Genomic DNA, 14935 nt, shown 5'->3' with positions numbered 1-14935 from the left:
TTTTCACTCAACCATTGTTTGATTTCTAGCAAACAATTGCCTAAGCTGTTCAGCCTTTGGGGCTCAGTTGGGTCAAAAGAGCAGTAGAGCTGGATGTCATCAGCAAAAATGTGATAAGAAACATCTGGAAATCTCTGAATGATTTTACCGAGACAATTTTTTAAATGAGTTAAGATGACACGCTGTTAAGGTTACGTGAATAATGTTGTAGACTCTTAATGGAATTGTACCAATCTAAAATGTTTTTACCGACCAATATGCCAGAACAAGAAAATACAACGACAATAAACCGTTTTCCAGCTTTATTGTAACAGCAACACATTAACTTTATGTGCATGATGTGCATCACAGTTTAAAACTTATCTGATGATACTTTTGATCTTGCTTATTAAAAAATACTGTTCGTCCCATCAGTCCCCAGCAGCGTCTGTGCAACACGCAACAGGTTTAGGCTTGGCCAAATTGGCTCGGATTCTTGCCTGATCAACAGCATCCAGGAGGTTTTTGGAGTCCAGGGCGAGTGTGTGTGAAGCTGCCAACATTTGCCGAAGGCACTCTTCCTTCAGAGACGTGACAGAGTTTTGTTGTGCCAGTCGCATCTTGTTGATCAGCTCGGCTAAATCGTTGTTCAGCAGTTTCTTAGTTCCTTCGATCTGATCAACAGAAAGAAAGAAAGGATCACTCATTTGAAATATTTTTAGGGCCTATCAGAGGAGTCACATTCAGTGGAGATAATTTATGGAGTTTTTATTTATTTTATTTATCAGACTAAATACAAAGTACCAGTGCATTGTGCAGTATGAGGGTTCAGAGTGATTTCCATTCTGTGTAAAATTCCAATATCTTGTTTAAGACAGTTTATATTGTTTTTACCACAATAAACTGCCTTTGTAACTCCTTTTGTCGGATACATTTTATCTCCAAATTTATCACAGCAATACATCAATAAAGGTTCTGACTTCAGAAAATATGATTTAATAAAAAATAGAAAATATATTGTCAATTGTATACAATTGAACATATATGGTGATAGAAAAAAATGCTGAAAAATATATAGTTTATGTTTTTTGTCAGTAATAAATACATAAAAGGTGTGTATTGTATTCTTCTATATGATTTTGTGTTCAAGCTTAACCATACAAAACATTTTTTTCTAAAACGCAGAAAATTCATCTGGGAAAGTTGAAAACTGGTGCAGAAAACAACAACTGGAAAAAAAGATTGTCTCTAGGAAACTAAGGTGTTGGTTGTGGTCAACCACAGGAATGCGTATCAAATCTTCTCTAAAAAACATGTTTGATGCGTCGGATGTTGACTCACCTCAGTGGTAACAGACCTGTGGAGGACCGGAAGGATCTCGTCTACACTTTGAATCAGACTGCAAAGACTGACACCGATGGCCTGTTGGCGAAGAGGAAGTGTCAAATTATAATAGTGCAAACACATGCACGTCAAGAAAAAACACGTACCTTGACAGCATCAGGATACTCTGAGACCTGCAGCGTTCCGATGTTGTTCTTCAGCTGGACCACTTGTCTGACCATTGCCATGACCCCCATGTAGACGCGGTCCTCTGACCGGTCCAGTTCAGCTGTGGGCGGAGTCTACAGGAAGGAAATCTCTTATTTCTTATCAGATTAAAATATTAAATCTTCAAAACAAACATATTAACTTCACCTTTGTTGCTGCTGCAGGTGTCGGAGGCTTCTGTGGTGGCTCTAAGACAAATAGAAAATTAGTTTCAATTTTTGTTTGGATGAAATATTTAGAAACATTAAGATGTTATTGTAACTCTGCAGATGCTGGATTACTTCCTGTGGACAATCAGCTGAGTTTGAGGAGTGAATTCATGATGTGTGTGGAAAACTGTCACTTACCGTCATCTGCGTTTGTTTGTTTGTTGTCAGGAGGCTGCAAAGGTGGAAATGAAAGAGTGAGAATGAATAATTCTTAGCAGAAAAGTTTTTTTTACTCCCTATTAGTGGACAGGAGGAGGTAGTACAGAGGAATTTTGAAACAAATTAACACACCTTTGTGTGAGATTCCACTTGCATTGAAGGATCCTGTAGACATGTACTCATTATTATATCAAAGTGTGTATCTCTGTGTGTAAGTGTGCAGTTGTTTGTGTTACCATTTGCTTCTCCTCCTGCTCCAGCCACTCTCTGTCCATTATCATCTCTCTCCTCTGTCTTTCTAAGGTGTCCTGTACTTGGGTTTGGTCCATCATGTGGCTCATCCTATCGGTGTCCTTCAATGAAGATTAAAACTGATTAGTTATCAAGACTAGAGTTGCTATGACAGAGTTATGTGTTGTGATAATCTAAATTGTTGATTAAATTCACAATAAACAATAATCCCAAAATGGAAAGGACAATAAAGTCAAAACTCAAATCAAGATAAAAGTTTATTTTCTAGATGAGTGTAACATGAATACAGGACGCTGAGATGCTCCAAAAAGTCTGCTATTTTTTTGGCCATATTTTTAACCTTTACTTGTTCTCTCTAACTGCATCCATGTCGGTGACATACATCAGAGAAGCTCTTTAGCACCATCTAGCGTAGTGGAGTTGCGGATGTCGTGTACAACTACCATATTGGCTAAAACATTAATTTTTAGTTTCACAAAATAAAATCGATATAGATATTGTATATTTGGTCAATTGATCGCGATGTGTACTGGGGTATCAATACTTTTTTACTTTTCTAAAAGCTAGACAATTCTAATAATCTGATAAACATGCAGTTCAACTGCTCGTTTCTCTGGATATTTTTGCTAAACTAACCAGTGTAACCCATACAAAATAATCTGGATCGGAAAAAGAGAGTATATACTGTATATAACTGGTTAAACATAAAACAGATGTAATTAAGGTGAGAGTTAAAATGCATCACTGAAAGCATTTATGAGAGAAAAAAGGTACAACCTCCATGTGTTTGCCTCTTGGTAAAGTGTTCCCTGGATTTCTAGAAGGCTGATGAGAGACAAACAAACATTTTACTCACAACACACATGAGAGTATTATGGCAGTTTGATAATATGTACTTTTGGTGGAGGTTGTGCAAGACTGTAGTCGGAGAATGTAAGGACGGAGCTAGACCTTCCTTCCTCATCCTCCTCCACTCTGTGGATTTCACTGAAGCAAAACACACATCAGCACCACCTTGTACCACAAGTGTGTGTTTGTGTTTACCTCAGTGTGCACACAAGCTGGGCGAAGGGGGGCCGGCTGTGCGAGCTGTAGGACCAGCATTGGGTCAACAGTGAGTAGACCATCGGAGGGCAGGACTGAGGTTTAGGTAGACGAACTCCTGACTCAATCTGGTTTATCACTTCATGGTTTTCTAGCCAGAAGAAAGGTTGTTGGGCCACAGAGAAGATCTCCCACACACACACTCCTGGAGAAATACAGGATTCATTTTACAGTAGGATTTGGATACCACACATTTGAATTGTTTTGTATGTTTGCTTTGAAATCAATATGTCAGCAAGTACTGCCCTTAGGGAAGGAAATGTTTTGAAAATGACAAAACATGCTTTTAGAAAATCCTGGTTTGAGCTGAAATCCTTGTTCTCTTCTTTATTTGATACTAACCAAACATCCACACGTCACTGGCTGTCGTGAACCTTCGGAAGTTGATGGATTCCGGAGCCATCCATTTGATTGGCAAACGACAAACAGAAGCTTTAACAGAAACATGACAGTCAACATCAGAGTAATGAATATGAGCCAGTGTGTGAGTGTGTGTGTGTGTGTGTGTGTGTGTGTGGGTGTATACACCTTTATAATACTCTTGTTCATCCATGTAGCGAGACAAACCAAAGTCACCCAGCATGACGTGAGAGGGAGAAGCCACAAGAATGTTTCTCACCGCTATGTCTCTACAGATAAAAAAAAAAGACACTGTTAGCTCAAGCTCTTCAATTTATGCTTAAAGTTGAAATTGTGTTTCCCACCTGTGCACCATATTAAGACCCTCCAGGTAGGCCAGAGCTTTGCAAATTTGAAGACAATAGAGGACCCGTGTCTTAGTGGACAGAACCAACTGTTGCTCCACCAAGTAGTTGCCGAGCTAAATATAAAAAGACTTATTGTTTTTGTTTTTTAACACATATCTTGAACCGTAAAGACGATTACAACTTAGAATAATAACTTCAGGAGTAGTCATATATATACACATAAACAACAACACAGACAGATAAATAAAAACATGTTTCGGTTAAAAAGTGTTTGAATAAGCGAGTCTATTCTACACAATTGTGTGACAAATGTGCGTGTGTGATTGCATCTAGACTTAAGTTACACAATAGATAAATAAATAAAAATAATACATACTGGGTCTCATTCATAAAGGGGGAGCAGAACAAATTGTGTGTGTAAAACGTGAACAGAGATTTTGGCTTCATCAATATTTTAGTATCTGCGATCTTGTGTTAGATACTCACAACATATACACCTGATCATTTTGTATAAATTCAAGAATGCACTAAAATAATGTTTGTCACTATTGGAAATAAACAATTGAATTCATATTGTGCTTTGTTGTGTGAACAATAAGCTGCAGATTCCTTTGCCAGATGTACAACCTGATTTAAAGATTAAAAAGAATAAATATATAAATACATATAATAATATATAATATATATATATAGTAAATAATAAATCAATCAATCACATTTTACAAGAAAATACACTATGACATTTTTTTTTTCTAAACTCGACTTCATGCAAAATGATTTGAATTCTCTCTCTCTGTTTGCTGCGTGTCTGTACAGCAGACAGAATCATCTACACCTCCTTTTATGGTCAACATTGTCTATTCTAACACACGTGTTTATGACCAGATCTGAGTGTTTCTGAGTCTGTTCATGAATCTGAAGTAGGTTCCTCATAGCAGAGACCTTTATGTACAAATCTGCACAGGGATTTACTCATGAATGAGACTGAATTTATATCCTCACCTCTCCGTGCGCATAGAGCTCCATTACAATCCAAATTGGGTCGACTTCAGTGACGCCTATCAGACGTACTATATGACTATGGTCCAGATTCTTCATCAACTCTGTCAAAAGTATATAAAAAAACAATTATATATATATATATATATATATATATATATATACTGTATATATAATGCAATGTTCTGGTGCGGATGTCACAAAGCTCACCAGCTTCACTGAGGAACTTCTCCTTGATATCAGGAGAACAATCTTTACAAGTTTTAATGGCCACATTAATCCTTTCTCCATCCTAGAGAAATTCAGGACTTTTGTAAGTGTAGCATGAGCTACATGATTTAAAAAAAAAATGGTTAAAACTCACTGGGCCTTTATAAACTCCAGCATGGACCTCTCCAAAAAAACCCTCTCCAAGGATTCGTCCAACTATGATGTCATCTCTGGAAATACAAGGTTTCTCTGAAAACGTTAACGGATGTTTTAGTTGCTTTTAACCTTAAAGGACCTGTTTATTTCTTAAATCATGTTATACCGTCATTAACAGTTAAGAATAAATCTCACCATCTGTGGTAGATTCTGGTATCTCAGCGTAGATGGATGATGCTGAAAATATAATTTATTTAACATACACTTTTAAATTTAACGTTCATGTATACTTCTAGTATTTTTTTTAGAAAAAACATACATCTTTTAGGGCCACTTGTGCTTGTGCTGAAAGAGGAAGCACCATCATTATAACATGACATCCATTAAATCAGAATACCTGCAAGTTTCTTACCATTTTGGAATGTCTGGCAATTTCGTTCTTTTGTCTCTCCCTGAAACCATAAGGGGTTTGGAAACATTTCAGAGTGAGGCATTTTGCATCTTTAGGTAAGAAATTAAAATAAAAAATGTATGATATAATAAATGGCTATTTGGTTCGGCATTGTAGAAGTACGATAAATATGAACACACAGTGTTTTGATTATCTAAAAGTGAGTATGTGCCTTTACTTTGCTTGGTGATCCGTGAGGTCTCAGCACCTTCCAGTCGACAATATCCATCAATAAGTTCAGCCATGTTTTCTGCTACAGACAAGGATCCTGTGCTCACTGACAGCGGCTGCAGGACGAAAAAAATACATATGAATTCCTAAAAAACCTTCTAACTATTTTTCAGTGACAAGCACAAATGTGGATGGAGAGATGTGGAAAAATAGACATTCATTGAGTGACTGTAGAAATGGTCAAATAAAGAAAATAGTGGCCTGGCATCAACACGGCTCACTTGTACCTGTTTGGCTCCCTCTATGTTGATGGAGAGCTGAGTGCGAGAGCCGCTCTCTGCTGACCAACTGATGCTCCTCACCTGAGAGTAGCAAGCCATGCAGACAGGCTGAAACACATAAAGGTTAAGATGTCAAACAACATGCGAAAAGGCTAGTTGGGGAATGATGCTTTGATCACACAGTTGTGTTTTCTGTTTGCTGACTGATGCCTTCAGGGCCGATGACAAGGTCTATGTTGACTATCCAGCCGTGCTTGAAGAAAAAAAAAGGACACAATTAGGGTTTGGTCAAGTTCTGTCACTGTTAGAGGAAGAACAATTTTATTTAACTATTGTATATTTAAAAAACTTCCATCGCATGTTTTCACACTTTTTATTTATAGAACAAGTTAGCAAGTAAACATTTAAAGAAACTTGTGACCAAAAACACACTTCTCTGTTGCATCTACATAAATAAATAATCAGCAAATAAACATTTCTAATCATGTCGTCATTTTTTTCTGCTGTTCCACCATTGTATATTGTGAAATAAATGTAAGTTGAGTAGTTTGTGTTCAGACAAATCCTACCACCAGCTGGCAGGAGAAACTCTCTTCCGTGAAGCTGTAGCACTGAGCCAGGGTGCTGAAGAACTTGCTCATACACTGATCCTGGTTCAAAGTTGAGTAGTTCTCAAAGGTCTGTTGGATCAGCCGTCGCCGCTGCTTGGGCTGGAACAACAACGCTTTTACCGGTCTGGTGAAAGAAAGCCAACAAGATGTCTGACGGCTTACCTTCATGCATTTGATGAGTTCTTCGGGAAAGAAAAGGTCCAATCCAACTTCCTTTCTATTATGGGGCAGATCAATTCTGTTACCACACTTAACTCTTGTAAAGATAGTGCACACTTACTCTAAGAATTCAAAATTGGACTTTTTCTCCAGTCCCTTAGGATTCATGTCTTTATAAAATCTCCTGTGGAGAGATAAATACAATTAAGATTTTTTTCAGAACCAGATATTTGACGATTACATTCCCGTCAATTACACCTTATTTCAAGACAACCAAGCTGCAGAGCCATCCCTTCACTGATCTTTGAGGCGTAATGTTGCATGTAGTCACTTCGCACCTGATGTTAAAATCAAAGAGCAGACGATAACGTGTTAAAGGGTCTAAAATGACATACTTCTCTCACAATGACTCACTTGCTGGTAAAAGTACACCATGGTTGTCTTGTCATCTTGAAACTTTTCACAGAAATTCGATGGTATGTATCGAATCCTGAGGTCATATCTGGAATAAAACATACATATATTTATGAACCTTTGATCAGCGGGTAAAAACACCAAATGCTGACCTCCATTCAGCCTCCAGGTGCTGCTGCTCGTAGCGCTGGGTAAGCTCAGACACAGTCAAGTCTGGATGAAGCCAATGCTTCTCTGACGACTTCAGATGTTTGAGCAGTAAGCCATAACACAGGTTGTGTGTGATGTTTGGACCGACACATCCACTAGAGAGCACGACGTGAACGATGTCCTGGAACACATCGAAGTTTGGTACGTCAGCTCTGCTAAATATATAGTATGGTGCAGTGCAGTACGGTACATTATGGTATGGATTGGTATAGCATAGCAATGTTTGTACAATATTGTGAACAATTTTATATTGAATTTAAAAGGCTACAAATCAAACCCTATGTGAAAATGTTCAATTTTCAAAATTCAATTATTAAAACTAAATATTTAATAAAAACTTTACAATAATGATTTTTTGTTAAATTTGTTAAGGAGTAGAATCTACTAGCATATTTGTACAATGTGCACTGGACAGTATTGTTGATCATTTTAAAATTTGTGTGTGAGAGATGATCCAAAAGTAAAAAGACGTTAATCAACATTGATATAATTACCTTGACAGTGCTTCCGTCTTCACATCGGACGAGTTTGAAGTTCTTGCTAAGGTTGCAGTTGTTGCTAAGGAAACACACTTTGATGATCTTCACTAGGCTATTACTGTGGCTCATAACAGGGGACACATCGGTGGAGCCAGGCGAAGACAGGCTCCTCCAGGTCAAGGTTTTCCTGTCTCCAGACATGACTCTCTAACCTTGTCAATGATGGAGACAAACAGGAAATCAAAGCGTTGTTAAGTTATTCAGATGACATGACGTTGTCTTCATACTCACCAGTATGGTACGAGCTCCAAGCAACACACAAAGAAGTCAGGAAAAGGTTATTTTAAATTAAAAATGGAAACATTGCTTGTCCGTCTGTTGCTGTGAAGTTCTAGATCCGAAAACCGAAACTTTGGTCTCAAGAAGCCCCACATGAGCAAGCGAAAGAGGAAATAGTTCTTGTGTGTAAATGAGGAAGTCAAATATAGGCAAGAAATGAAGTACTGACAAGTGCAGTGTGCACTTTTGTTTTGTATCTGCAGCAAAAAGGTAATGAAAACCACAACCCACTGTCGCGGATCAGAAGCGTCAGACAGCTCTTCTGTTTTTTTGTTGCTGAGAAGTTGACTAGTGAATCCTAATATCAACCTTATTAGTTAGCTATTCATTGACAGACTAAAAGACACGTTGTCAGGTATTATTGACGGAATTAAACCGTAAAATCAATTCTAAACTAATTTGACATGTAACTATTATCTGATAAAATGTAAAATTAAAGTTTTGTTTATCTTTTAATCATGTGCTTTTGACCTGTATGTTCAGGTTACAGTGAGGAAGTCCTTTACAGGTTTTTAATTTTATTTTTTAAACTCTAAATATCTCCATTCCACTTATACTTCTTCCTACTTCTGTGAAAACATTTGTTTCTAACCTAAAAATGTAACCTTAAACCTTAAATTTGACATTAGAACATGGTTTTTAATGATTAATTTATATGTAAAATCATTCGATGATGTCGACATAGGGGTCAATAATAATAATATTATTTAAATATTACAGTCATATTTAAAATAAATTATATTTTTACTCGAAGTTAAAAATAAAAATATTACTCGAGTATATATTAAGCGGACACAAGGGAGCGCTACAGTTTAATTGTTTTGTAGGTAAAAAAAACCCCCGAATTTGCCAGATAATATCGCGTGTATTTGTATTTACTGTAACCTGGAAATCGTGTGCGGAAACAAAATGCAAACAAATGAAACATGTATTATTTGTACCTTATTAACGGGGACGTGATGCATCACGGATGAGGAGGCGGGACATAGTTCAGTGAAGGGCTGAAGCGTTGAGCTAAATGTTACATTTAAAGACTACTTATACAAGTTTAACATCTGAAACGGTAGGCATACACACTACACACCTGTTGTAATATTAACTTTTCATTTATTTACAACGCTTTCACGAGCAAACTCTCGACAATTAAGCAACCCTCATATTTATTTACCGCTAATATTCATTGGAATTATTATTATAAAGGGAGCTGTCGTGACTTTATGCTCGAGTTCTGACAGCAAGTCTTAACTTTAAACAAATGAAAGACAACAGGTGCTTCACATGCATCGCTATTAAACATGGAGGAAGCTCTCATGTTCGTTTTAGGCAAATAAGTAAAAAAATGACCCCTGTTGCACTTAAAAAAACAACGAACATTTGTAATAATATTTAGATGACGTTATATTAGCGTTTGGGGTGACGTTTTTAGCTTAGTTGGCCTATTTCTTTTTAAATATTGCTAAAACGAGCCTTTCATACATGCAGTTTGGTTGGTGCCACAAGTCGAGGATGAATTTCGAATCTCAGGAAAAACAATGAAGTATTTTGCTCACACTTTTAATATGGAGCGTAATACAAAACTGGAAATATAATTTGTAATGAATTAAAAAACAACAATGACTTCGGACATGGCGAAATTTTTGGAGATCCGTTGTTTGTTTTTTTTTTATTAATTTTCAAGATTCAAAATCAATTGATTATTTGGACAAAGAGGAGCAATTATTATTCAGAAATTAAACTTTTATTTAGTTTAACTAAACATCTGTTGTTGGTTAGTTGGGATGTGTTAGTAAACAAGGTTTGGTATTTTAAATAAACAAAATTAATTGTTTAGTATAATAAAACCCAATCATGTTCTGAAACGTTAACTAAATAAATCAAATATTTAGTATTTCTCTTCAGGATATAAGTTGCTGGTAATAACTTGAAGCCATGTCCAGCTGAATGTGAGTTCTTTCTTCAATTTGACACCTGGAATGTGTTGATTCTTGTTACTTTTCTGTGGACATCCCCTCTGTGTGAACTTGTCACATTGTACTCCACGTGGAACTCTTTATTTAGTCCAGAAGATCATCACGTCACAAGATCCCAGTCCTTATGACCTGCAGCTCTATTGTCAAAGAGAAAAGGGAGCAACTGCTGGAGAAAGAAATGTTCAAGTCGGAAAACACAAGCTATGCTTGGCAGTATAGTAAACATTACAATTAGAAATCTAAATTCCAATTTATATGATAACCGTATTTTTTTTTCAGTGCTTGGTAAATGTTGATGTTGAAAAGGGAAAAAAAAGACACCTTTGTCTAGTCCTGGATCTAATTTTAAAAAAGTGAGATAATCATAATTTGAAGCACAAATTGAATTTTTTCTTAATTTCTAGATTAATATCAACAATTATCTTAGAAGAAGAAGTATCTGATTAGAAGTCTGAATATTTTGGCTTTCATTTCAGATTTGACTCATATTTGATTTTGATAAAATTAATATAAAATGAGTATGACTGGTTCCTGTCCTGAACGAAGTCAAGATGCTAACAAGATCAGTACCACAGCTGGAGCTTGAGATCAAATTAGCATGTGTAATGTTGTTAGTACAAGCAGAGGTTTTCAAGGAGCACCAACATCGACGTGTCTCACAACTGTCTGAGCTCCGTGTGTGAAGTATCCTCCGATGACTTCCTATGTCTCATGTTTTGTTTTTGATTCTTTCAGTGTCTATTCTTAGTGCATCATCAATCCTGATGTTTTCTGATGCTGCGGGACGCATGTGAGGGAGAGCTGGAGGCCAGCATGGGAGAAAATCTGTCGTTGCCTGAAGAGCAGGAGGAGACATCCGAGGTCCTGTCAACCATCAGTGGTAAGAACTTTTATTTAAAAGATTTTAATGTCAGTTTTAGATTCAAGAACAAGATCGTCCTGCCACGTAGATGAGTGGCAACGTAATTTCTCATCTGTACACTATATTCCCTAAGTTTTCACATAGGGTCAGTTTCTCTCTTCTCATTTTCTTATCCACCTCTTTTTTTTATTCCCACCATTCATGATCAAAACACCTCCATTACATAAAAAAATATCTCAGGGGGTTGTTGATTCATCTCTGATGGTCCCTTGACGCCTAATCTTAGCTGTGAGGTTTAAAATGTAAAAGAACATGTTAGATAATTCAGTTTATTAGCATGTCTTTAAGGGAAGGAAGGCTGACGTCTTGATCTTTACAAGGTGACTGCTCTGCTTGACGAATAAATGAATCTAATAAAATCGCATGGTAGTTGTAATGAAAAGAGCGTGACGAGCTTCGTTTTCTATCTTTTCATGTGTAAATGGGCAAACACATAAAAGTTAATGTGATATTTCAATAAAAGCTGCACCGCCCCAACTATCATCCACCTCAGACCCTCCACCCTCTACTTCCTCTACTGATAAACTCCTCAGACGAGAAGCACAATAAACAAACACTCGGCCAGAGGAAGAGAGGGTTTGGAGCCTTGCTGAGTTTTTGTAGATGTCATCATGTCTGCGATGGTTCTGACTCGCCAGCTGCGGATCCTGTCGACGACCATCAACTTGCTGACACGACATTCAAACGCCACCAAAGCCGTAGCACTTCGAACAGGTCAGGACTTTAATTTAGTTTTAAATAAGACGCATTTGTTCAAAAAGTGTGTGCTCCAGATGCGAAACCTTCTTTTGTATTGTCTGACGGTTGTAGAGGGAGAATCTCGGATCGAAACCCTGGTTACCTGAGGCCACAAAATAATTAATTTCATTGATGATTTTTAACATTTAAACAAAGAAAACTAACTAAAAGCTTAATAACTGTTGCAATAATTTTTGTATCCTTACAAACCTTTACAAACAGTTACAACTATCTTTTGCAGAAAACATTAATTATTAAAAGAAAAATAATACATTTAAAATGTAAAAGCTTAAAATATATATATTTTTATATTCAATTCTGCAGTAGTCAATGTGACCTAAACAAGAGCTACAATGCCCAAAATGAACATGAATAAGATTAATAGTAGAATGATGCAAGTTTCCTTTTGTTTTCTACGCTTATGCAGGTTTGGGTCGCAAATTATGAATTCATAAAAATATTAATAATACATTTAAATATCTTGATTGAAGTACGAATGTTTAAGTATGACACTTAAACATGGAAATATTTCCGCCATGTGCACTTTGCCCTGATCTGACCTGAGAAGCTTGAGCATTGCAAAAGGAGGAAATGGTTAACTTAACATACTTTTGTCGTTTTGTCAAGGCTATTGTTTGGTGTAAGCCTGGGGAAGTTGAGGTATTGTTGCTTTTAAAGACAGTTGCACCAACACATTAAATAAATCCCAGCTCGTAGATACAACCATGATCCAACCCTTGAGAGTCTTTGGGCGTGTGGAAGCTGTCAATGATTATCAAAAAGCTCACGGCTGATGAGCACATTGTATAGAAAGAAACCTGTGCTGCTCAGTTGTTTGCCCGAAGCTTATTTGAAATATCAGTCTCGAAACATGTTCTGTGCTCTGTGCTGTGGACATGGAAACACAGAAAGAAACCATAAATGCATACAAGTTAACATACGAGGTGAGTGTATTAAGATCTTGTTGCAGTTGTGAGTGAAGGCTAGTTTGGTTGAAGCTATTGTCAAACAACAATATGGAACCTTTTTGGTTGATCAGCCTATTTTTTACTGCAAAATGTTGTTTGAACGTGAAACCTTTGTTTTTTAATCAAGTGTTTTGTAGTGGTGAATGGGAAATACAGATATATATACATCTATTTTAATTTTAAAAAAACAATGGCCGCTATATAGTGGATTTTGGTATTTAAACATATTCTCAACTCCAATAGTAACTGATTTTGTCTGTAGCCTCATGTTTACATTTGCTTCTAGTTCAAGGTGCAAGAGGGTGGAGTTTTGTGTTATAATAATATTAATATGTGTGCGATGACATAAAGAAGGGAGGGAGGAGAGGATGAGATAGTTTGTGAAGACGAGTGTGAGGGGAGACAGTGGAAAGTGGAGCAGCAGGATGAAGAAATGTTCAGGAGCAAAGTTCGTCTGCATCTCACTGATGGAAATGCGGAGCTACTACACATACACCATGTGTTGTCAACTGCTGCACAGTGAGTGGCTGTTTTGTGCGTTTAAGTCGATTTAAGTGATGCTGCCTTTATTCTCTGTCCGGATTATTCATGTTTTGAGTATATTAGTGATCATAAGTTACAATAGACCTGAGAGCTTGATCACCTTATATGTATGTGTTTGTTGTTATTCAGGCGGTCAGAGATATATCCTTCCTTATAATGGGTTGTTAAATAAAAATGTATTCATTGTTCGTGCGTCACTGATTAAACATTGGTATCAGCACCAGGAACTTTCTGATGATTCTTTTTTTAGGTGTCATCATTTTTAGGTCTATTTCTGTCACTTCCGGTTTTCCATTTTTAGAAGCAATATGTCCAATTTCAGCAAAGAGCACCGTTGTTCATGTGTTTTTATATAACCTGTTTAGAATGTACTCCACTCGCACAACCACTCATTTGGGATTCTTATCAAAATCAAATCAAATCAAAACAGAATCACTTGCATTAGTGTTTTAATTTCCATGTTATGATTAATATTCTTATGATCGACATCATTTTAAACTTGTGTTTTTTTTGCATTACTATTTATTCATATGCTCAATTATTTTAAGGAACATCTTTGACATTTATAAAATAACTTTTTAGGCATTTCTGATTGGCTGATATCTTATTTTAAGCTGTTAGGAAGATTATGTCCATCTCTATATAAAAGAAAGAGCTGTATATTGATTCATTTTGACAAATCTAGGTTGGACAGTGTGTCATAAATGTATGTATGTTTCTCTGCAATAGTGTAGATATTGTCTCGACTGCAAAATGAAAAAAGCAAGTCAAAACTGTAATTGTGGAAAAAGGGGAAAGCCATGGAATCTGACCTCCTTCCACAAGAACATGCCTGGAACATCTCACCATAGAGGCTCCCAGGAGGCATCCATGCTAGATGGCCAAACCATTCTAAGTGGCCTCTCAGTATGGAAGAGTGGTAGCACTTTTACAAAGCCACTCCTTTGTGACAGTCCCAGCATCCCAGGGAGAACTAGTGTCTGCTTGTATGTGGGCTGTTTTATATACACCTAAGGTGAGAGTTGGGATGTAGATTGAATCATAGAGCTTTTGCTTTACCTGTTTGCTCTTTACTAGGGTCCTTGTGTCATGACTGAACTCTGTTCATACTATAATCAAACAATCTTTTGGATACTGTACTTTGACCACACACAGACACACACACAGACACACATATTTGTGTGGAACACGTTTAGTTATTAGTCATGATTAGCAGCTGTTCGATAGCTTTGACACGTGTTTAGACAGGATGTAAGGTGATACCTTTAATAGTCCAGTTTACTTCCTGTTTACAGCAATCTGGTTAATGCCGTTTGATCTGCGCAGGAAGCAGCAGATAGTGTTTGTGCACTG

General features: G+C 36.8%; 1 protein-coding gene across 2 annotated transcripts; it reads right to left on the bottom strand.

Moving 5' to 3' along the window:
* Positions 1–287: 287 nt before the first annotated feature.
* Positions 288–8570, bottom strand: LOC148080167 (protein-tyrosine kinase 2-beta-like). 2 transcript variants are annotated; one of them, XM_087791774.1, is made up of 30 exons: positions 8394–8570; positions 8118–8314; positions 7566–7744; positions 7414–7501; positions 7258–7337; positions 7121–7183; positions 7003–7057; positions 6799–6939; positions 6411–6482; positions 6236–6337; positions 5956–6064; positions 5739–5778; positions 5646–5671; positions 5522–5563; positions 5325–5419; positions 5171–5252; positions 4964–5064; positions 3959–4074; positions 3783–3883; positions 3597–3686; positions 3195–3399; positions 3047–3137; positions 2928–2975; positions 2135–2251; positions 2031–2063; positions 1878–1911; positions 1678–1718; positions 1470–1604; positions 1321–1401; positions 288–653 (listed from the first exon to the last, which is right to left on the bottom strand). In XM_087791774.1, exons 2-30 carry the CDS (start codon positions 8301–8303, stop codon positions 411–413), a joined length of 2796 nt encoding a protein of 931 aa, XP_087647900.1. In that variant the 5' UTR covers positions 8304–8314; positions 8394–8570; the 3' UTR covers positions 288–410. The 2 variants fall into 2 exon arrangements, with proteins under 2 accessions (XP_087647900.1, XP_087647901.1); XM_087791775.1 differs by having other exon boundaries at positions 8118–8309.
* Between the last annotated feature and the right edge of the window lie 6365 nt (positions 8571–14935).

The sequence above is a fragment of the Callionymus lyra genome, chromosome 5 (genome assembly GCF_982586985.1).
Source record: "Callionymus lyra chromosome 5, fCalLyr1.hap1.1, whole genome shotgun sequence".
Taxonomy (NCBI): domain Eukaryota; kingdom Metazoa; phylum Chordata; class Actinopteri; order Syngnathiformes; family Callionymidae; genus Callionymus; species Callionymus lyra.
This window is presented reverse-complemented; position numbering and strand designations above follow the sequence as displayed.

What these genes read in the sequence shown, in the direction of transcription:
- LOC148080167 (XM_087791774.1), bottom strand. Translation starts at nt 8,303, where the DNA reads ATGTCTGGAGACAGGAAAACCTTGACCTGGAGGAGCCTGTCTTCGCCT. An exon ending in TGGTGTACTTTTACCAGCAA is followed by an intron (nt 7,338 to 7,413) that starts GTGAGTCATTGT and finishes TTTTAACATCAG; the next exon opens with GTGCGAAGTGACTACATGCA. An exon ending in ACATAGAGGGAGCCAAACAG is followed by an intron (nt 6,065 to 6,235) that starts GTACAAGTGAGC and finishes TTCGTCCTGCAG; the next exon opens with CCGCTGTCAGTGAGCACAGG.